The 23,333-nt window shown below is 40.4% G+C and overlaps 2 protein-coding genes and 1 long non-coding RNA gene across 3 annotated transcripts in view; 1 reads left to right on the forward strand and 2 right to left on the reverse strand.

Annotated features, from left to right (window-relative positions):
• LOC307169492 overlaps positions 1 to 14,049 on the forward strand; it is a 97,490-nt gene extending 83,441 nt beyond the window's left edge. The window contains exons 2-3 of the long non-coding RNA XR_013823149.1: positions 968 to 1,126; positions 14,011 to 14,049. This is a non-coding gene — a long non-coding RNA (uncharacterized lncRNA). The remainder of the gene's footprint in view (positions 1 to 967; positions 1,127 to 14,010) is intronic.
• A 2,693-nt stretch (positions 14,050 to 16,742) lies between these two features.
• LOC307169472 (mast cell protease 4-like) lies at positions 16,743 to 19,150 on the reverse strand. The gene is made up of 5 exons (XM_079890142.1): positions 19,054 to 19,150; positions 18,831 to 18,981; positions 18,591 to 18,732; positions 17,053 to 17,307; positions 16,743 to 16,962 (listed from the first exon to the last, which is right to left on the reverse strand). The coding sequence occupies exons 1-5, from the start codon at positions 19,115 to 19,117 to the stop codon at positions 16,804 to 16,806; spliced, it is 771 nt and encodes a 256-aa protein (XP_079746268.1). The 5' UTR covers positions 19,118 to 19,150; the 3' UTR covers positions 16,743 to 16,803.
• A 2,038-nt stretch (positions 19,151 to 21,188) lies between these two features.
• On the reverse strand, positions 21,189 to 23,333 carry LOC307169476 (cathepsin G-like). Its single transcript, XM_079890146.1, has 5 exons — positions 23,256 to 23,333; positions 23,009 to 23,159; positions 22,221 to 22,353; positions 21,877 to 22,128; positions 21,189 to 21,714 (listed from the first exon to the last, which is right to left on the reverse strand). Exons 1-5 carry the CDS (start codon positions 23,317 to 23,319, stop codon positions 21,559 to 21,561), a joined length of 756 nt encoding a protein of 251 aa, XP_079746272.1. The 5' UTR covers positions 23,320 to 23,333; the 3' UTR covers positions 21,189 to 21,558.

Raw genomic sequence — 23,333 nt, forward strand, 5'->3', positions numbered from 1 at the left:
AGGGTTTCTTAATTTTAGACAAGTTGACCAGCACACATTATATGCAATGCAATATAATGCATGTGTGTCGTATGTGTGACATATTTTGCACACAGGTAAAGGTGCCCAATATCAGTCATTTCTAAAGTAAAAAAAAAAAAAAGGAAAATAGCTCTTTATTTGATAATCATTAAAATTTGTTTTCTATACAGAGATATCGACATCGGTAAATATCGGTATCGGCCATAACAGCAATATTAATATCGGTTATCGGTATCGGCCACAATTTTCACATCGGTGCATCACTATGCATATTTCAACCACTTACACAAATTTTTTTTCCTATCAAGGGCCCTACACACCGGGACGAATATCGGCGCGCGTTATTCGCCAGCGTTTTTCAACGCATTTTTTGTGTTCACACCCAAGCGATTTTCGCTGACGATGAGCCGAGTGAACATGCAAATTCATTCCCTGACATTAGATGGCGCTTAATATAAAACAGAAACCACTCCATAACAGTTCTCTTTTATCAAGATTATTGTAGTCGCTGTCGCGTTTGTCATATAGTTCTTTATGTTCCGACACCAACGAGACCAGCAGCTCTACAATCATCTTGCCTTGCATCTTCCTCGTCTTATTTCTTCCCGCAGTGTAGACGCTACTTGTATATCTTCTTCGCTGTTACGTATGTGTGCTCGGCAAGACCGTTTTGTGTTTGAGCGCCCCCAAGTTGTGTTTTACTGTAACTTCAGAAGCTCCAGACACGTGAACAAAAGCGTCAATCTCATTGGTCGGATAGTTTTTGGCACGGCGTGTCAAACCAAAAAAACGAATCCGAGGCGTTTTTTAAAAGATGACGCTTTTACGCGTGGCGTTTTTCGCGCCGGTGTGCACACTCACATTGGCGCCCTTTGTTTAGTCACGAGGCGTTAAACGTCGGCGAATATCGCGCGCGAAATTCGTCCCGGTGTGAACAGGCCTTCAGATTACCGATCTGGGTTTGGTTGGTGGGTTTGACCTGAATAACACCGTGTGGAGAGTGCTGAAAGGCACTTTTACAACTGCTGTGGCACGTTGATGAATTGGAGAGAAGTCAGTGGGAAGATTGGTGTCCAACGCCTGGTCGTAAAGGAAGTTGTCATTGGTGAGGCCTTTTTTAGAAGTCACTTTTATTTGTATAGCACTTTGCACAATACACAACTTTTCAAAAACGCTTTACAGAATGTCACGGTGTGACAAATAGCATATGGAACTTATTCCCGCTGAAGCAGTGTTCCCGTTGGGACACTTTGAGTGTAACACCGTCCCCAGGCCTGTGTGTGCGTCTGTTGCTATGACAACCCCAATTGACAGATTGACAACAGGTGTGGGGGATTTACTCTGAGAGTTTGGGTGAGGCCCCATCAGCATTTGAGAGAGTATAAAAAGCAAGAGAAAGAGGCTGTTTGGTGTGGTTCTCCCCCGTGAGATGTTGTTTTATCGGGTGGTTGCAGTTATTGGAGTGCTGGTGAATGAAGAGGAGAGTGTTGACTTGATGAGGGACTCGAGGGCAACAGAGGGAAAGTGAAATACCCCGTTTGCATTGGAGAGGAGCTAAGTAATCGAGAACTGAGTCTCGTAATTGCATGTATTCGACACTGAATTGGATGTGGTTTGGAGTGTTTGGATCACGATCATAAATATCACTGAGTGGATTGTACTGATTCATTACCGACCTCTTATCTCTTCCTCCGTTATAAATGGTGATGTGAACTCTGCCTGTGTCTGTGAAGAAAAACATCCTGAAACATCCTTTGCAGCATTGATGATCGCGGCCCCCTCGGACAGAGACCCAAGGGTGAGTGCTGGCTTTAAATTGCACTTCGTGAAGTGAGTTTGCAGTGCCTAAAATTGACGTTTTCCCCCACATTATATGCTTGAAGTGGAATTGCCGTGTGTGTGGAAGATACATTTATTTTTGCCGTGCACTCTCCATGTATTATGCTGGTCTACTGTCAATAATGAGAGCTCCGTGACATTGATCTGTTCTAACTGTCTGGATGTTGAGGAATTATCATCTGGGATTTGAATTAACCCCTCTGTTTGCGCTAATAGGAGAGGAGATGCCCTGTTGAAATGTTCACTGTCTGTCTCAGTAAAAGCCCCGTTCAGCTTGTCGACTTCGAGTCTGCTGCATCCTCGTAGCCCACCCGTACTGTGAGAAGTGGTCGTCCCTCTTAGAAAAAGCGTGAGAGTTGTACGTCCTGTTTGAAGCATTCATTCTGTCTCCGAAGAAGTCCCGTGCAGCCTGTCGACTTCGAGTCTGCTGCATCCCTGCAACCCATCTATATGGTGAGAAGTGTTCGTCCTTTTCAACGCACGCGAACTGTATACTTTGTCTGAAGCATCCATCCTGTCTGTCTCAGAAGAAGCCCCGTGTAGCCTGTCGACTTCGAGTCTGCTGCATCCTTGTAGCCTACCTGTGCTGGGAGAAGTGACTGTCCCTCTGTCACGAACGTGAGGCTGGCACGCTCTGTCCGAAATATCCATTCCGTCTGTGTCAGAAGAAGTCTCGTTCAGTTTGTCGACTTCGAGTCTGCTGCATCCTCGTAGCCCACCCGTACTGTGAGAAGTGGTTGTCCCTCTTAGAAAAAGCGTGAGAGCTGTACGTCCTGTTTGAAGCATTCATTCTGTCTGTCTCAGAAGAAGTCCCGTGCAGCCTGTCGACTTCGAGTCTGCTGCATCCCCGCAATCCACCAGTACTGGAGAAGTGCCCGTCCCTCTGCAACGAACGTGAAGACTGCACACTCTGTCTGAAACATCCAGTCTGCCTGTCTCAGGAGAAACCCCGTTCAGTCGTCGACTGTGAGTCTGTGGCAAAACGGTGGCCCACCTGTGTTGTGAGCAGTGGCCGTCCTCCTTCAACAAACGTGAGATCTGCACCCTTCGTTTGCAGCTTGTTCATTCTGTCTGTCTCGGAAGAAGCCCCATACAGCCCGTCGACTTCGAGTCTATCACCTTGTAACCCACCTGTACTGGAGAAGTGTCCGCCCTCTGCGAGCGTGAGAACAGTGTGCCGTGTTGGAGTCGCCATTCCGTGTGTCCCCTACCCATTTACTCACCGGCTTGCCGTGTACCTGCTTAAAGTCCTGCTCTGGTGTTACAAGGAAAGTAGAAGAGTTTGACCACACCTCTCCCAAGAAGACTCCCCTGGCTATCCCACCTTAAGACCGTGTACCTGCCGTATACGTACCTGACTGGCATCCATCCGCCACAAATTCCGCCTCTGTGAAGAAGGAAGGCTGGAATCACCTACTTACCAGAGGAGACTTACTGGACCGCTCCCTTGCCAACCGCATCCCCACCTGCGAAAGACCTACCTGACCACCTACCTGTTCGCCGTTCATCCACTGCAGGGTCCGCACTGAGGAAGAGGGTGGGAGAGACCCCGGCCGCTGCACCGTTCACCCTCGATCCCTGAGGGCAACAAGGAAGAAGATTTTAGATTAGGATTTTTAATTTGCTTTTACTTCGAAATAAAACTTGTTAAATTTATTCTGTCTCCGACTCCTCCCTCTGACACGCTCCTCGAGGTGGTCCTGGTTCAGGGGTGGGTGCAGTCTAGCTTGGCCCATCCCGACCTGTGACAAGAACATTGTATTTTTATTTCTGTTATCTCAGTAATAGTAATAGTCACAAATTCATGCCGTATGACTTAGTGCAGACGCTAACGGCTCCAGGTTTATCTCGTAAATGACCCCACTAATAATGCCCAGAATGGTACCAAACTTCTACAGTAGTACAAATAGGTTCTGTACTCATAAAACGAGGCATTGGAAAGTTTGTAAGTACATCGGGAGTTTATTTAAATAACACTTGCCTGACGGCGAATGCTACTGCTAATGTAACCCCTGACTCACGTTAAGTAGGTAAGGCAAAATTAAAAGTATAGACCAGTTGCTAGGTTCAGCAGGATTACCATAGGAACTACGGTGAATGTGCAATGAAATGGCTGGAGGCAAAGAGTAAGTAAGAAAGTATTATTTAGTAAACAAATAGAAATAAAAGCAGTTCAAAATAAACAATATTTAACAATAAGCATATTCATTTTAAACGAATTTTAACTTTCTGTAAATCATGAAATGAATTACACTAATGAATTCAGATAATCTCCTTCAAAATCAACATTTCTATCAGTAAAACCTTATCTGTGCTACTGGGTTTAGCATTACAGTAGAATTACTGTACTCTTTCATATGATAAACCATCAAAATGGACAATGAACTTCAAAAAAATAATTACATTGGACCAAAAATAGTACAAAAATAACAAAGTGCTTCTCAGTATTGTTATGAACTAAAATAGCATTCGGTAGAATCCATGTCTTAACCAAAAATAGCTTTTACATTGCTTTCAAAACAAAAAAACGGCACTCGCAATTAGCGTTAGCATCGTGCTTATTTTAGCATGCTCTAGCATGTTTTCCTACTTCTCACATGGCACGAACTTACCAAGATGAGGTATCGTGAGGAGCCAGCAAGGGCAACAACAACACAGCCAACAACAACACAGCCTCTCCAGCTCGTGCTCCTTCCACAAACGACCCAAAAGTTTTTGCTCGGACCATCTACAGCCTGTCTCGCTCATTCCCCGAGTGCAAAAGGCCGGAAACTAGTGAGTGATCCCGTCTGCAGCTTGGAAGGCGGGACTAATACCATTTTCAACAAATCAAAAGGTCATTATCACCCAACTTGACCGTGAAAACAGGAAAATAAAATTTGAGCGAGGGAATCACTTCCTCTTTTCCAAAATAAATGTTTTTTTCAAAATAAAAAATGCATAAATATAAATACAGCAAAAAGGAGAGAAAATGACCCATTTTCTCCACTGGGTTACACTAACACGGACGTTGACGTCACTTCAGTGATTTGGGAAAAGCATGTAAAAGTCCTCACAGAAAGCGATGCGTAAGGATGAAGTGTATTATTGTTTATCAGAAGCAATCGAAATATTATTGTAATGTTATTATTATGAATGCATTATAAATAAATAAAAATTATTTACAGTACAATAATTACAGTATATAATTGCAAAGGTAAGATAAATCTTTATTAATTTAATTAAAATAATAATAATAATTAGAGGGGATGGGGTTAGCTATTCTGGTTTTCCCTCTTTTTTTGTCATTACCTGATCACATCTGTGGTTCACTTAAGTGACTGCATTTTTTTATTTAGAAGTTTTATGTTTTGTTTTTAAAGAAAGTTATTTTTTATATATTGCGAATCATATCGTTTCAATCATACATGTTAAAGCTGTAATCACAATATAAGATTATCATTCTGTCAAAGACTCATACCAGCGCATACCTACAACTATCTGTATTTAGTTCATTATCACTGTCATTTAAAGGGTTAGTTTACCAAAAAATTAAAATTCTGTCAGTAATTACTCACCCATGTTGTTCCAATCCCGTAAGACTTCTGTTCATCTTCGGAACGCAAATTAAGATATTTATGATGAAATATGATAGCTGTCTCACTCCTCCATAGGCTTCTGTTATTGAAACTTGCCAGCCCAGAAAGTTAGTAAAGACATTGTTAAAATAGTCCAAGAATACAGTGGCTCAACCTTAAGTTTATCAAGTGTCGAGACTACTTTTTGTGCGCAAAACAAGCAAAAATAACGACTTTATTCAACTCTTCATTTTCCTCTAAGTGAGTTCACGTAGTGTAAAAGCACAACGCTTCTGTGTTGTACGTCAGAACGTAGGCTCACGATTGGCCAGCATCCCACACATGACCAGCTTCGGCCAATAGTGAGTCTACGCTCTGACGTACAACCAAGAAGTTGGAAAAACTTGAGGGTAATTAGACAGAATTTTCATTTTTGGGCGAACTAACCCTTTATGTTCCTCCTTGCATTCAGTACTTGGCCCATTATTGTTTGTGTGTTTCTGCTTCCAGATTGTCTCGCATCATTGCGGATTATCTTGAGTTTAACGAGTTTGCTTGCCCATAAAATCTTTCAGATATTAGGTTAAACTTATTTGGCTTGCTGTCCACTGAAGAGGGGCTCGATGAAGCAGCTTCAACTCGAGCTCTGATATACCCCCCAGTGGCTAAATGTAGGATATGATAATTGAAGGGCAAGGTACCGGAGATGAAGGTGGAGTTTGGGGAGGTGGAGGGATACTGGAACAGCTTGATGCTAGAGAGAGGTAAGCGGCTGCTTATATACTCAGGCTGTTGATTGAAAGATTAGATGGGCTCACTCCTCCCTAACTTGCGTTTAGGAACTTCATTTAACGAGTTTGCTTGCCCATAAAATCTTTCAGATATTAGGTTAAACTTATTTGGCTTGCTGTCCACTGAAGAGGGGCTCGATGAAGCAGCTTCAACTCGAGCTCTGATATACCCCCCAAAAGTGTCGAATAAATTTGGGACAGCAAGTTAGAATAGCATGATCAAATAATTAAGAAACTTAGAAAATACAGTATGCCTAAGAGCTTTAAAACATTCTACCCCCCCCCCCCCCCCCCCCCAAAAAAAAGTGGAAATTTAAAGCTGTATGGGGCATGGATAGACACTGCTGCAGCAGGGATGTTTAACAGGGCTCCTGTGGTATCTCTGGCTGGACTGCGTCTCCCTACTATGCCCACCATGTAGGGCTATGAGCGGAGCTCCGGCGGGAGCTATGTTTGAAAGAGTGAGTTCATGGAACGACATGAGCTTGTGGAAATTTTACTGGGGTACATCTCACCGCTGTACTGCTGCGGCAGTGACTTTCAGAAATTACTCCTGCGGGAGTATCTTGGGACTGGAGGTTTGAGTACGAGGTTGGAGAACGCCCTGCCGCATCCATGACATGGAGCCCCATGGAGTTAAAGAACATAGGTCCTCCAGATGTCACGAACGAGGGAAGGGGTCCTCGTCCCTAAAGGCGAACGGGCCAATAATATCTGAAGCGAAACTCCCTACGCAGCAAGAGGGAGCCTACAGTATACAGAGGAAATGCAGAACTACCGTCCTTCTGATGCAGGGGGCTTAGATCACAGAAACATAAATGGCCCGCTGCACTTTAGGGACTTGCGATCCTTGGTACCTCCAGTCCTCTTTTTTCGGATAGGAGGGCCCACACTGCAATCCGAACGGGAGAGCCTCCATGGTCAAAAACATAAAGGGTCACACAGCGATTCGGAAAGGGAGAGCCCCCACGGCGCCCGAATGGAAGGCTCATACTGCGATTCGACCGGGAGAGCTCCCGCTGCATTTCGAAGGAGAGAGCCCTCCCCCATATTTAAAAAGGGAGTTCAACTCTGTGATCAAAATGGGGGAGCCCACACAGCAAGTCGAACGGGAGAGCCTACGATGCATCTGGTTGGTGGAGCCCACACGGCGATTCAGATCGGGACCCCACTCCAGGAGTGATATGTCACACACATCTGAAAAGGGAGAGCTCTCACTGCATCCAGATGAATGCACGCCCTGCGGGGCTAGGTAAGCGGGAAGATGCAAATAGTAGGGAGAAGCGGTCCGGACTCAGAAGGATGCTAGTGTTTGTTGTGCTTGTCTAATGCTGTGCAGATCTAAACGAACATATGTTTCAAAGGCGTGGGACGACCATCGACCTAGCATTTTGATTTGGTGATCGGAAAGACCCCTTTGCGCTGCTGTAGTGGCTGCACCTATTCGGAAGGAATGTGAAGAGAAATGTTTGGTTGGGATGCCGGAACTGTTGAGTATGGTCTTTAGGTTCTTTTGAAACCAATGTCTGGAGGCAGGGAGGTTTTTATCATCGATGAAAAGAGGGTCAAGAGAAGAGGTGATTTGGGATTTCCTCTGGTGAAGAAAAAGGTTTAAGGACTGGTATGGTTGGATGGGGGTTGGCAAATTGAAAATGAAAATCGAATGACCATGTTTCAATTGATCGGTTTTGCTTTGTTTGATGTTGAAACGTATGGTGTCATGGTTGATTATTTGAAGGTCGGAGAATGTAGGATGGATGGATGGGTTGAATTTTGAGTTGGTGGTGAATTCTGAGACTCTGAGGAAACCAAAGAAAGCCAAGTTGAACATAGCGTCTAGGGTTCTTGTTTTGTTGGGAGAAAAAAGACCGGAGCGGAGAGTTGTTAGGCATGTGCTGAGAATGTCGATGGTTAAAGGTTGTCTAGAGTCTGGACGAGGGGGATTGGTTTTTTGTAAACCTTTGATGAGGAGGGATATCTGAGGATTCGAAATGTTGGGGCACTGTTGGCCGTGGAGGAGCTTAAAAAAGAAATGAATTCCGCTAAGGTAGACTTTGATTGATCCTGGTTGAATTAAACTGGTGTGATGGAGGTAAGTGACGAAGGAGGATATTGAGAGAAGGGAAAACTCAGGAAAAACCATATTGTGAGCTCTGTGGAAGTTTTTGAAGGAACCCCAAGCTGTCCAGTAGGTTTGAAGTGTTCTGGGAGAAACGGCTTGTAAGATGGTATTCGTGGATAGGGTATGGAGATATCTGAGGGGATGGTCTAGAGGAATATGAGTTCTGAATAAGGTGGAACTGGAGTTGGATCGGAGTCTGCTTCCGGAGCCAATGTTCTGAATTTCTGAAAAAGAAAACGGGATAAAGCATCAGCTATTTGATTTTGGTGACCTGGAATATGTTCAGCTTTAATGACAAACTGATGACAGGCAGAGATCCAAATGAGACGTCTTAGAAATGGCATGATTTTTGGAGCATTAGAACGGCTCTTGTTGATACAGTGAACGGTGGCAGAATTATCACAGTGGAACAGGATGTTTTTTGTTGACCATTCGGATCCCCAAAGATAGGCTGCTACTACTATGGGATATAGCTCGAACAGGGCAGACGATTCGGCAGTTTGAGGTGTATTAGTGAGCTCAGGAGGCCAGGTTGATGCAAACCAACGTCCTCTGTAGAAACCTCCAAAACCTATGGAGGGGGCGGCGTCAGTGAACAAGGTGATGTCGCAAGGTCGGGACAAAAAGTCGTTGTAGAAAAAGGTAATCCCGTTCCATTGCTTGAGGAACGTGATCCATAATTTCAAGTCTGCCCGACATGGTTGGCTTAGTGAAATGATGTTTTCTAAACCTGATGCTGAGGTAGCGAGAGTTAGCAGGTGTGAAATGAAAGGCCGGCCTTGGGGAATTATGCGCATTGCATAATTTAGGTGGCCTAAGAGAGAAAGCAGATCACGCTTGCTGCAATGGTTAGCTTCCAACAAATTTGATGCGATTGTGATTATGCGATCTATTTTTTCTTTAGGGAGAGAAGCTTGGAATTTGACAGTGTCTAGGAGGATTCCGAGAAATTCCAATGATGTAGATGGACCTTCAGTTTTCTCAAGAGAGAGGGGAACTCCTAGTTTGGAAAACACTGTTTGGATGACGGTTAGGTGTTTTGCTGGGGGAAAATTACTTGGTGAGATGACGAGGAAGTCGTCGAGGAGATGGATGAGGTATGGGATTGCATAATTGTTTTGTAGGATCCAGCAGAGTGCTTCTGAAAGCATGTCAAAAATTTTGGGACTGCTTTTACAGCCGAAAGTTAGACGTACTGCGAAGTAGTATTTTTCGTTCCAACGAATGCCGAAAAGGTGCCAGAAATCTGGGTGAATTGGCATGACTTTAAAGGCAGACGTAATGTCAACCTTTGCTAGCCAGGCTCCGAAACCGGCGTTTTTAATGAGAGTGATTGCTTGGTCTATGTCGTGGTAGTGCAGTGAGAATTCATCTAGCGGAATTAGGCTATTGATACTGGGTTGGGAATTTCCATGAGGAGCAGAGAGATCGATGATCATTCGTTTTTTGCCGGAAAATTTTCTGGTGGCTACTCCGATAGGACTTATACGGAATAATTCGAAAGGTGGAAAATCAAAAGGACCAATCATGAATCCTGAATCTAGTTCTTTTTTAATGAGGGCTTCCACTATATCGGGTTCGGCTATTGCGGATTGCAGATTGTTGCAGATCAGGCTGGAATTAGGTATGCTTTCCAGGCCGGGGTCAAAACCTTCTTTCAGGCCTGAAAGAAGAAACTGGGTGAAGTTTTTGTCTGGATAGTTGTCTAGTTCTCTAGCTAATGAGGAAATAATGATTGGACTAGAGAGGTACTTTTGAAATTTTTTATTAAAGTTAGCTGAGGAGCGGCGCACAGGGCAAATGGAACGGGCGTGGGCTCCACCACAGAAATTACAGACATGGAGGAAGCGGCATCGTTGTCTGTTGCAGCCTGAGGAATTGAAGCTGTTGCACACTTGTCTGCCTGAGACTGAAGTAAAAATCTGATTACGGTCATTCCTTAATTGAGGGACATGTGCAGTGGATTTTTCTTGGACTGGAGCTGGATGGGTTGGAAGATCTGGGCTGGTTTGAGGACATTCCGAAGTAGAATGAATGATAGACCTGCAGATGGTGCAAGAAAGGCTTCGAACGCCTAAGAAGACTCTGTTATATAGTTCAAGGTCCAGGGCTCCCCAGTAAGGACACTGGTTCCAGTGGGTGACGCGGGCAGTGCATTTAGCTGAAAAAAGCTTATGGTATGTATAAAAATGACTACCTCCGAAAGAGAGACTGAGCTCTGCTATGATAGAGAGGTAGTCATTTAATTCCTTGCGTCTGGCTGGAAAGGAAGTGCAAATTACTTCTGTGTATCTGGAAAAAGCAATGCAGAATTCTGCGAGTGTGAGAACTCGTTTTGAAGGTTGGATGGAATTTTTTAAATTGATGGTTAATGGTCCGCAGTCAAAAGAGCGATGGGATTCATTGAGAGGGACAGAAGTCAGTAGAGAAGGAAGATCAATATCTGCACCTGATAGAATTAGGGAACGGAGATGGGCTGAGACTGGAGGTGGTTCCATGGCGACTGCGTTGGGAGGAGCTGGAAGATGGACTGCTGTGGAGAGAGAATGGGCTGGCAAGCGGATGGTATCTGAAGAGCAAGTGTTAGTGTTAAGAAAAGTTGATGAATGTTGATCGGAGGGTCCCATTACTGACTGGTGTCCAAGATGACTGGCATGGGCTGAAATGAGAGGAAGAGGGTTTGTGGGAAAAAAAGGTGTAGAAATCCTTTGCGGAGGCAACCTCACGCTCGGATGTGAACTGGGAAGGATATTGGGAGGCAGTTGGAGGATAGAAGGAGGAAGAAAGGAATGGGGTGAATTGGAATGGAAGGAAAGAGGAGGGGGGATGGCTAGCGAAGGCAACCTCACGCTAGTATCCGCTCTCTGAGTAGGTTGGTTTGAGGGTGAGAGAAAAGTAACCGTCTGTGAGGGTGACCTGGCACATGGGTTATTATAAAGAAGATTAGAGAGAACTGGAGAAGCAGAGGGAAGTGCGGTGGAATGTGTTTGTGAGTTTGGTTCTTGCCTGAGGAGTGGGGCTGACTGCATGAAGTTTGTGAAAACTGGAGAAGAAGCGGAACTGTTTTTTGCGGCCGTTGTTGTTGGCCGGGTGGAATTACCGGCGGACCAGGAAGTGCGAGCCCTAGCAGTGTCGGCGGCTTCTGAATCGGCGCGCTGGGATTGAGTGGGTTCAGAACGCCGGACTGGGAGAGAAACGGAGGTAGAAGAGGGGCGAGTCTTGCTTGTAGGAGCTGTTGAAATGTTTGTTGGAATGCTGGAACTGATGAAAAGATCGTAGAGTTGAGCTTTTGATGATCTGCGGGAGAAATGGATTCCGGAGCTGGAGAGGACTTGACGTAGGCTGTTTACTGAACATTTTGAAATGGGTGGAATCGATGTAATAGCAGCGGTAGAATGGAGAGATGAAGTCTGAGAAGATGGACGAGGCTCAGTTAAGACTGGCAATCTTGAAGGTGGAGGAGAGCGTTGCCTTTTGGAACGTGGTTTGTATGAGCGCTGGATTTCCCGGCCAGAACGCTCATGAAGATGATCCGTAAGATCCAATCTTACTTGAGGAGTGACAGTCGGTGTCTCAGGAAGACTTGTCAGTTCGTCGTCTGAGGGAAAGAGCTGGATTTCCGGGATGTCGGACATTATTCCATACGGCAATACTGGATACTGGAACAGCTTGATGCTAGAGAGAGGTAAGCGGCTGCTTATATACTCAGGCTGTTGATTGAAAGATTAGATGGGCTCACTCCTCCCTAACTTGCGTTTAGGAACTTCATTTATTTTGTGTTAGTAAAAACACTTCTTTTTGTAGACTCTTGTCTTTGGACTAAAACATGACATTAATGCTATCTGTGTTGGTGTGTTTTTACATTAGAGTGTGCATGTCTTTTTTTTTTTAAAAAAAGTAGAATACATGCACAATCTAAATAAATCTAAATAATTTGTCATAAGGAATTATGGTATAATTCTGGCCCACATATTGAAAAATACAATTTGCAATTCCTTTTGAAAATTTACTGGAAAAAAACTTTCTGTCACAGTGTCTGGTTTGTGTCTCGTTTTCACGGTGTCCTTCACATTGACTACAATTCCCAGCATTCTGTCTGTCACTTATCACTGTTCATTACACTCAGCTGTTGCCCGTAATCATTGTCCCAGCTGTTCATTGTTAGTCCTGTTAGATCTGTGTGTATTTATTCTCTGCCTGTTTCTGTATGTGTATGGAGTCGTTAATTTGTGTCACCACACTTCTTGTCTGTTTATACCTGGTCTTGTTTGGATTGCTTCTCTGGATTTTTGACCTCTGCATGGATTACAATGATGTTGGATTGCCCTCTTAATAAATTACTGCACTTGGATTTTCCTGCTTCCCGTATGCTTCCGTGACACTTTCATACAGTGGTAATTCAGAGTTTAATCCCACCGGTCACAATAGTGACAGTAAAAAAATGTTTCATTTCTAAGGCTATAAAAATGTTACTGAATGATCTATCAATGCATTTCCAGCAGATATTGAAATAATAAAGGGTCTCAATGAAATATGTGCAGTGTCGCATGTTTACTGTAAATTGTCACATGACCAGAGCTGTTTACTTCCTGTTTGCGCCAAGAGAAGAGAATGGCAGCAAGAAAGCTCCCAAAGAAAAGGGTGGTAAAGTATGTTCACATAAAGATAGGACATAGATTTTTGGTACACATCATGTTTAAGGTGTCTAGTATTGATATATGCATTTGCAATTACTCAACTTTGTTTAATGTGGTCATAGAACTCACAAACATGTCAACGGCAACAATAGTGATCGGTGGGATAACCCATTGTATCTACATACTAATACACATAGGCTAACTGTTCTACCTTACTTTCTACCTAATTTTACACACACACACACACACACACACACACACACGGTCACGTCTCTTCTGATGTCTGATCTCCACACACACGCACACACACACACACAGACAGACAGAAACTCACACACACACACACACACACACAGACAGAAACTCACACACACACACACACACACACACAGTCACGTCTCCTCTGATGTCTGATCTCCACACACACACACACACACACACACAAACACACAAACACACACACACACACACACACACACACACACACACGTCTCCTCTGATGTCTGATCTCCACACACACACAGAAACACACACAGACACAAACACACATACACAAACACACACACACACACACTCACACACAGTCACGTCTCCTCTGATGTCTGATCTCCACACACACACCCACCCACACACACACAGACACACAAAAACACACACAAAAAAAAAACATACACACACACACACAAAACACAAACACACTGCACAGGTAAAATAGACCTATATTAAATCAATACAATGGTTGATACAACACAGTATCCCACCGGTCACAATTGTGACCGATCATAAAACACACTTTTTCACACACTTTTCCATTAAAATTTCAAAAAATTATGATTGATTGTTTCAAAGGGATACTAATGACACATGATTTGGATATTTTTGTGTCTGGGAAAAATTTGGGATTAAATGGGTTAATTTGATAATAATTGCAATTAAAATATTAAAGGACATTTACATTAATGATTTTTTTTTTTCATTATCCTGCAGCTCTAGCTTCCAGGTTGTATTGCTGCTACCATTATTTAAATTCTTCTTTATTGCAGGTACAGTCAGGCAGAATCCCCTTACTGGAAAAGGTCAACACATTGCAGACCCTCATTGGAGACTTCTCTGCACATCAACACACTTCTCAACTCTTTACCTTTCAAGTTTGCTTTAACTTTCTCAATTTCTCTTTAAAGTTCTCTTTACCAAGTTACTGTGATTTATTTGTATTACTCTCATTAGACTAATTGAACATAACATTAATACACGCTTTGATCGAGTGTTTTGAACTTTGGTGTAAAAAATTAACTTTGAATGCTATTTATATTATTAATTTGTATTCTTAAATGTTTTCAACTGAATTCTACTTAAAATAAGTACATCTGAGTAGCTGTAATTCTATGTATTCTTAAATGTTTTCAACTGAATACTACTGTAATTATTAAATTCTACTCTGTTGCTGTAATTATATTTATTTTTATGAAATGTTTTCAACTGAATACTACTGTAATTAAGTACAACACTTTAGCTGTAATTATTTAAATGCTTGTCAAAATAAATAGTTTTGAGTACATTTGTTGTTGAGTGTTTAATTTACCTGTGAGTTAATAAGACTTTAAATACTGTCAGCTGCATGTGGACCACATAAGGGCCGTTAGATTTTAACAGAACTCAACCATACTAAAGTTGCATACCAGGCTCACATATGGGCCACATGAAATTGTAGTATTTGACTCATGCTTGGTGGAGTTATGGCAGTCCTTTGGTTCAGTTCTGGCAAAGGAGATGTGGGCCATATCTGGGCGGGCAAACACAAACTAATCTGGGCCACAGCTCAGCTGTTTATCTGGCCCACATCTTTGCCAAAGGAAATTTGCTGACTGAGTATATTAGGTACACCTGTTCAACTTTCTATTAACGCAAATATCTAATAATCAGTCTATCACACAAGGCAGCAACTCAATGCATTTAGGCATGTTGACATGGTCAAGACGATCTGCTGAAGTTGGGCATCAGGATGAAGAAGAAAGGTGTTTTAAGTAACTTTGAACGTGTCCTGGTTGTTGAGTATTTCAGAAACTGCTGATCTACTTGGACACTGGCTGGATGGAGCCGGTGGCCTGAAGACACTTGGCAGATCTTTACAGCACGTGGGAGATGTCGAGGGGCTGAAGGACAGCAGCGGAGGAGGGGCTGAGGAACTGGCTTATTGAGGAGGTGGGAGAGGGAGGCTGGGAGGGGAATTCAGGGAATACAGGGGATGCTGGAGAACTCTGAAGATACAGGAAGCGCTGGAGATACAGGGGAACTAGGAATAATCTCCTCAAAAAAGTCTATTAAAACCTCCTCAAAAATGTCCTTCAGTTCATCAAAATAACTTCCAGAGGCCAATTTGTACTCACACTCAGTGGTGGGGAAGTAGCCGGGGCAATCTTCCCAGCCTCTGAACTCCACAAGCACTCCCTCGGCGATCCGTGGTGTTGCCGGCTTGCGCCCCTGGTCAGACTCGAAAGGGCTCAGGCTCCGGGGAGATGTCCTCTCCTGTCCTCTCCTCAGGTTCAGGCTCGTGCATTGCGACAGGCTGGTCTCCCTTGTCTGTGGTGCCGATGGTGAATGGTGAGTAGTTGTTCACCAGCACCCACTCCACGAATGAAGCAAAATCCTCTTTTGGACCGGCTAGTTTGTTTGGCATGCTAGCTGGATGAAATCCCGAGTGTGGCATTCCTGCGGTCTTCCTGCTCCAGGCACAACAACTGAACGGTGGGAAGGTCCATGGTGAATGAACTTCTGTTTAGGTTGGGTGTTCTGTCACGATCTGGTTGTACAAATCACACGAACGCAGGAGATCAAGGAAATAGAATAGTATTTAATAATAAATCCAACAGGGAACACTGGAGAACACAACCACAATCAAATACTGACGACACCGAACAATGAACACAGAAAACACTGGGCTTAAATACCAAAGGAATACTAATGACGTAAATGTACTTTATTACATAAAATGCATTATGTATTACATAATATACATTTTTCAATAGTTAAGATAAATCAACAGCATAAATCGACTTGTTTTATTTTGAAAAGCAAAAACAAAACAAAAATGTTACGGTGGGGCACATAATGGATGTGAATGGGGTCCATTTTTGGAGGTTTTAAAAGCAGAAATGTGAATCCTGTAAATTTATAAAAGCATTCTGATGAAACTGTTGTATGATTTGAGCTGTAAAGTGGTTTAATACTAAAGTTCATCATTTTACAGTCACTTAAGTGTTAACGCCATTGTCATTGTGGTAAAGTTGTAAAAAAATTGAATATAACTTTACACAAAAAAAGGTTAGTAAGTGATTTTTTTCACACTAAAATTGTATTGACCCATATTGTTTGTCTCTTGTGGCTATTGAAAAAGTGAGTATTTTAACATGTATGGATTCACTTTTATTATAAGTGCTTGTATTCATATTATTTTTTGTGATAATCAACAATAACAACTGCTATACGAGATTAACTTGTATTGAACTTAGAATATAAAGCAGATGTTCAATCAATTATTGTGAAGATCTCATAATCCGCAAAGTTCCAGTGAATTCTTGTTTTACAATTCTGTCCCAGTCAAAGATGGTTTGTGCTGTGAAGGCATTGCAGTTTCACAATGTTCAAGGCGGATGTGGTAAAACTTCACAATATGTTGCGTAAACCATTGTGGGCAGAGCATCTATAATCTATAAATGTGATACAAAAAAAAAATAATAATAATTTAAAGATTAAAAAAGCCACTTGACTCAAGGATGACTGATTTGATGCATTTATTGAAACAATTTGGAGACATTCAAGACAAAATCAATAAAATGTTAATAAACATTTCCAATAAACTTATGTATCCATGGAAGATATGCTGAAACCTTCATATAAACCTCAGGTAGTTTAGGTGAATTACAGAGATCTGGGTCTCCAAAGGATGTGACACCAACTGCAGTGTCTCCACAAACCAAAGGACCTCCTGAATCCCCCTGTTAACAATGCAAACACAAAGTACACAATTTTGGGCTTCATATCAGTCAGTGTTTGGATCATATGACAGATGATGATCTTGTACTTACGGTGCAACTTCCTCCATCACCATATGTACACATCATCTGTGAAGCTGAATAGTTGTCTTCTCCCCATTTATTTTCACAATTTGTGTTATTTATGATCTTCACATTTGTCTCCATGAGACGATTGCTAAGTGGGCCATTAGTATTCAGTCTTCCCCAGCCTGAAACACTGCACACAGAACGCACTTCATTGTCCTCTTCTTTCATTGGTATGGAAATCCAGTTGACTTTCTGATTTTGTGTGACCTTTTTATCCAGCTGTTGTACAAAATCACATAGAAAGATTAAATCATATTGAACGACGGTTTTCCAAATTTTATTTTATTTTATTTTATTTGATCATAACAGATGTAACCCCTCTTAGATCGTTTCTCTTTAGTTGAGATTTGTTTGTCTGGTTTCTTTTCTGATCAAGTATTTATGCATCTTTGTAAAGGTTCAGATACGCTGATGTATTGACAGCATCTAAATAAAAGCATTTACGTATGCAAAGCTTTAGAAACATGAATCCTTTATATTTATCTTATAAACGTTGGCTATTTGTACATTTTACTATTTGATATTTTTGAGCCCCTGCACACATACACTAACCTCTTCTACAAATGATATACAAAATAATAAGATAAATGTGCAAATTGCAACATAGAGTACAATTACAGTGATTTAGCTGACGCTGCACTCTGTGTAATACTTGGTTTTGATTGGCCAATCGTTGTATTTAGCAGTCCGTCATCCATCTCAAGGTTTTTTTTTTTGTTTTGTTTTTTTTATGCCAGAAAACTAAAAAATATAACAATACATAACAACAGAAACAATAAAGAACGAGACATATATCATGAAAGCAATACAATTAAAATAATTAAGAGCCAGAGGGGAAGAGAAGGAAAACACGACGCTGCATGTATTCGAGGTTTGTTTATGTCTCTTATCACAAATGCAACTGGCGCCATCTTGCGTCTTATTTACTGACTGTTATGGAAATGACCCAGTATTAGTTTAATATTGTTTAAGTGTTTGTCTTGTTGTCAATAGTTTTTGTAGTGGGCTATTCTTTTCCTTAGCGGACGTTTTAAAATACTGTACAGGTAAGATTAGCCTATAAAATATTTTGCAGCTGTGTTAAAATATGGCCTATTGATCAGTTTAAAGCATCTTTTTCACTTTAGAAATAATGGTCCAGATTATTAGTAGTTCCTGCATAGTGACTATTAAAACGAGTAATTAGTGATGCATTTTATGACTATTCAGAGTAAAAAATGATGACTAATTAGGCTACGTTTCAGACACGATAATGTTCTTTATAATTTGTCAGTTAGTTAATAGTTATTTATGAGGCTGATTAATTATTGATTATTACCTAATAAGGAACTATCTCCTGAATTTGATCATACTTACTGATAAGCTTGTTTCTATAGCCTATTAGTTAGTAGATGAAGTGTTAGTCCTGCATTACTTCCTGCTTAGTTACTTATTAATGACGTACCATTATTCTAAAGTGTTACCAGATATCATTTTGAACTGAAATGAGTACAGATTGTTACCCTTAAAAGCATAATGTCATTCATAACAGGTTCCATGGTAAAGTTTGGATGCTGGTGGTAGGACTTTACTCCGATGCGGACTGAACCCTCAGTCGTGTTTTTTAGGTCATGTGCACCAACCACAACTGTCAAATTCTCCAGTCTGTTAATATCAAATAGATTTGATCAATATAATCAGTCTTTTCTTTTTAGAGTATAGAAGAAATGTCATGATAAACATTTCCAAACAATAGACTGTACTTGTTTCGGCAATGTGCAGCAGTCAAGACAAACTCATCAGAAATGAGGAATCCACCACAGTTATGGAGCCAGTTCTTCTGAATAGAAACCATGTAAGGTCTGGAGTGGGGTTTGGCTTCTGTGCCGTTCACTATACCCACATTCACATGAGCTGAGAGAGAGAGAGATAAGGTTAGTTGCATTATTAACTAGATGAATCAATATTCAGTTCAGTTAGTCTCACCAGTGAAGGTCAGGTGTGGCAGCAGAGAGGCCAGCAGGAGCAGAGAGATGATGATGATGGTCATGATGAAGAAGACGATCAGTGAGCTCTCATAAAAAAACACTGTATAAATATAAGGGTGGGTGGAGACATTGAGCTTCTTGTAACTATGTATCAGACCAGCTTCCAGGGAACCACAATGTCATATCTAATGATCTCAAACAAATTCAAGTGAGCTGTAGATATGACTAAGTGAATAATTAAATAACATGGCATAAATAAATAAAATAAAAGTACTGAAATTCGTACAGAAAATGTAGATGGAAATTGAGAACCGTGTTATAGTGCATGCAACTAAAATAATAAATGTAAAAAATACATTGATAATAAAAAATATTTTTTTAACTCATAAAAAAAAAAAAAAGAAAGAAAGTTCACCATGGCCTGGGTGGATGTGGTTGAACAGATATGTGGCTAGAACCGCAGTTGAGCTCATAAGCTCCACAACTCTCTGTCAAGATGAAAAACGGTAAGGGACAGTAAATTTGCTGTTGAATTTGTACATGAAATACTCTCACTTGTGGCAAGAGTGATGTTAAATTTACTGAACAGAATGAACATACCTTAAAATGCATTAAAAATAACAGTTCAGGCAGAAAATCCATATTAGATTATACATTTAAGACATGGGCTGCATATGTTGTCAACAGGAAACAGCTTTTTTATCAGAATGTACAATCATGTTCAGCTAATAAGGTTAAAAAAAGAGCAGATCTTATCAGCAAGAATTACAGCATTTTCCCAGCCAGTTGCAATGCTCATTTGAAAGTTTTGATTTGTTCTTATGGGTTTTGGGGGCGACACATTACAAGTACATCTGATAAAAATAAAAATAAATGTAAGTAACTATTAAAGTTACACATTACTTTTAAATTAACAACATGTTACTTTTCCAAATAAGCAAAAAAATTTGCATTTCTCTTAGTTACTCACAGACTATTTGGACTAGACCAACCAAATTTGTATTAAACTTGCATATGTCTGCTAATTACCCATACCATTTAAAGATGATTACATATGACATATCGTTCACAGTATTTATTTGAATGGAAGAAGTCAGATGTTGCAACTGACCCCAACCCAGGGGATGGTTGCAACATGTTAAAAATACCTTCAATTTCACTAATTAACTTTAGCTTTTTGTCTCAATGAGCATAGAATTATGAAAATATTAACTGTTTTAGGCCTACTATTAGATTTGTTTGTTTATGTGTAGAACATAGGCCTACATAGATTCAGTGTGCAGGTGTTACAGATGATATTCAATCTCTCCGTTTTTCAGTGTCATACAGGAAGAATTGAACAATTTGCAATCCAACAAACTTTTATTAAACATGCAATTTATAACTTGTTGCAACCGTCCCCAACCCTATCAGCCATGACAGAACACCATGTGCCTGCTAGACACACTGACTTTGACACATGCTAACCATGGCATTTAGAAGTCAACAAAACAATAAGTTTTGATTAATTCATACAAAATGTCAGGACAGTATGACAAAAATACATCTCATGAAAAAATGTACTTTCATACCTCCAAAGCAAGTTTTGTTCAATAAATGCAGCAGCAGATGTTGAATATCTACTGTTTTCTTGGTGGGGGTCTAACTGCATGTGCAGTGTGAGTGTCATCACTCTAGCTTGTTTCTGATTGGAGAAAAATGACATGTTGCAACCATCCCCTGTTGCAACTGTCCCCGGTCTCCCTATAGACTAAAAGTGAGCATGCATTTACTCCTCTCACTTAAACAAAAAATAGATTCAGTATTCCTCAAAATTAATAAAAACAGTAAAAGCAAACTCAGAATATTATGCAAAAATGTTATATTATCCAATTTCTTTGCTGCTGACTTTTGTTGTTCCAATTCAATCAAGTTAAACATCACATTTGTGTTTCCTTTTTCTCCCTTTTTTTAATTGCTAAAGTAATTTTTGTTTTTGTTTTGCCTCTTATTCTTTTGCAATGGCAGCACAGCTGAAAGGTTTGTTTGAGCGGTGCCCTCTACTGTACAGATGTGAATCTGCATTTCCTTCATGATATTATGTTTCCCGAGAGCCTCTTTTCTGCTTTATGACACAAGTAACAAATGATTATACAGTGTTCAGTATAATTTGTTTATTTTGTTATTGAGATGAAAGCGCACAGTACATATTCATATATATTGCAATGTATATTATGTTTATCGAAAGAAGTTTTGAGGGCAAATTAACTTAACTTTAAAAAAGCAAAATCACCCGGCAATTAATTCAATTAACATATCCAATAATGCTCGTTATCAATGGAAGATCTGAAAAATCTGAAAATAAACTTTTACTGTTACTGTAATTTCATGAGGTTATAAAATTGAGGACCATTTGACTTGTCTTGATAGTTTTATTAGAACAAGATGTGGGAGAAAATCTGTTAAACATTTGGAAACATATTTGATTAAGAACTAGTACAACACATCTTTTTTATTATTAAAGTCAATTATTTCTAATTATGTCTTTGATCCATGGAAGAAATGCTGAAATCTTCGTATAAACTTCAGGATATTTAGGTGAATTACAGTCATAAGTGTCACCGAAAGATGTGACACCAACTGCAGTGTCTCCACAAACCAAAGGACCTCCTGAATCCCCCTGTTAAAAAACACAAGGATTCTCTTCAGCACATTGAGACTGCTTCATGCATTGTAAAGTGTTAAATAAATCTAAATAATAATTTATTTATTATTCTAGATATATTTATTTTATTTGTTAATTACTAATATTATTATTATATAAAAAAAAAAGTTTACATACATCACAGCTTCCTCCATGGCCATATACACACATCATCTGTGCAGGTGAGAACGTCGATCCCCAACTATTTTCACATTTTTCGTTATCCATGATCTTCACATTTGTTTCCATGAGGACTGGGCTTGCAGTGCCATCAGTTACTAAACTTCCCCAGCCTGCAACACGGCAAACAGAATCTGCTGCGATGTCTCCTTCTGTCTTGGGTATTGAAATCCATTTGACATTTTTGTTCTTTTCGACTTTTTTCTCCAGCTGCAATCATAAAAACACAATTATATGTTAATAGACAGAGTTTAAATTATTAGGTATCATTTTCAAAAACTGGTATAAATGCAGTCTGTTACCCTCAAAAGCATGATGTCATTCCGATAAGGTTCTTCACTAAAATCCAGATGTCTGTAGTAGGTCTTCACGTTAATGCAGTCATTCTTTTTTCGTAGGTCATGTGCACCAACCACAACTGTCAGCTCTTCTGTTCTGTTTATGGAAACATTCATCTTAACTTCAGTTTTTAGGTTTCTTTTTATTTCAGAGAAGATTGTGAAGGTATGATGAAACCATGATTGAGATTTTACTTTTAAATTAGTTTAGTTTGAATCTTCTTACGAATATTTCAGATGACCCAAAACCTGTGAAGAGATTACGCCAACCCCTAAGAAGACTTCAGATGATGCCAACTCTGAATCAACATGCACCACTGCCAAATTTTCTATATATTGTAATCATTATGATCACAACTTGTACACAGTAAAAAAAAAAAAAAAAAAAAAGTTGCTGCCTTAAATTTTTAAGTACAATCAACTTGGATGTTTATGTAATTTCAACTTAAATTACATTTAAACTGATGTAAAAAAAAATGTTGAATCTTTTTTTTTTTTTATTAAAATTGCTTAATTTATTTGTATTATAACTGCATGATTTGTATTATCTTAGCACTGTATATTTTTGTCATATGAACATTACTTTCACAGTCACCTCTGATAACAGATTACTCTAAACTGTAATGTAGAAACATGTATTTTTCTATAAAGCTGCTTTGAAACGATAATGTGTTGTGAAAAGCGCAATACAAATAAATGTGAATTGAATAGAAAATTCATGATTTTAGCTCAGACAAAATTACTTGTCTTACTTCTTTCGGCAATGTGCAGCAGTCAAGACAAACTCATCAGAAATGAGGAATCCACCACAGATATGTTGACTTTTCACCTGGAGAGAAACCATGTAAGGTCTGGAGTGGGGTTTGGCTTCTGTGCCGTTCACTATACCCACATTCACATGAGCTGAGAGAGAGAGAGCAGTCAGTCAACTTATTCAGCACATACGAATCAAACATTCTTAAAAATCATCATAATTTACTGTAATATAATCAATCTCACCAGTGAAGGTCAGGTGTGGCAGCAGAGAGGCCAGCAGGAGCAGAGAGATGATGATGATGGTCATGATGAAGAAGATGA

This window comes from Squalius cephalus, assembly GCF_949319135.1.
Source record: "Squalius cephalus genome assembly, chromosome: 13".
Taxonomy (NCBI): domain Eukaryota; kingdom Metazoa; phylum Chordata; class Actinopteri; order Cypriniformes; family Leuciscidae; genus Squalius; species Squalius cephalus.

Bases quoted from the DNA above. Each gene is read 5' to 3' on its own strand.
- LOC307169472 (XM_079890142.1), bottom strand. From the start codon at position 19,117: ATGACCATCATCATCATCTCTCTGCTCCTGCTGGCCTCTCTGCTGCCA. The intron at 18,982-19,053 runs GTGAGACTAACT...TCTCTCTCTCAG, and splicing joins GCCACACCTGACCTTCACTG to CTCATGTGAATGTGGGTATA. The intron at 17,308-18,590 runs GTAACAATCTGT...TTTGTACAACAG, and splicing joins ATGACATTATGCTTTTAAGG to CTGGATAAAAAGGTCACACA.
- LOC307169476 (XM_079890146.1), bottom strand. From the start codon at position 23,319: ATGACCATCATCATCATCTCTCTGCTCCTGCTGGCCTCTCTGCTGCCA. The intron at 23,160-23,255 runs GTGAGATTGATT...TCTCTCTCTCAG, and splicing joins GCCACACCTGACCTTCACTG to CTCATGTGAATGTGGGTATA. The intron at 21,715-21,876 runs GTATGTAAACTT...GTTTTTTAACAG, and splicing joins GCCATGGAGGAAGCTGTGAT to GGGGATTCAGGAGGTCCTTT.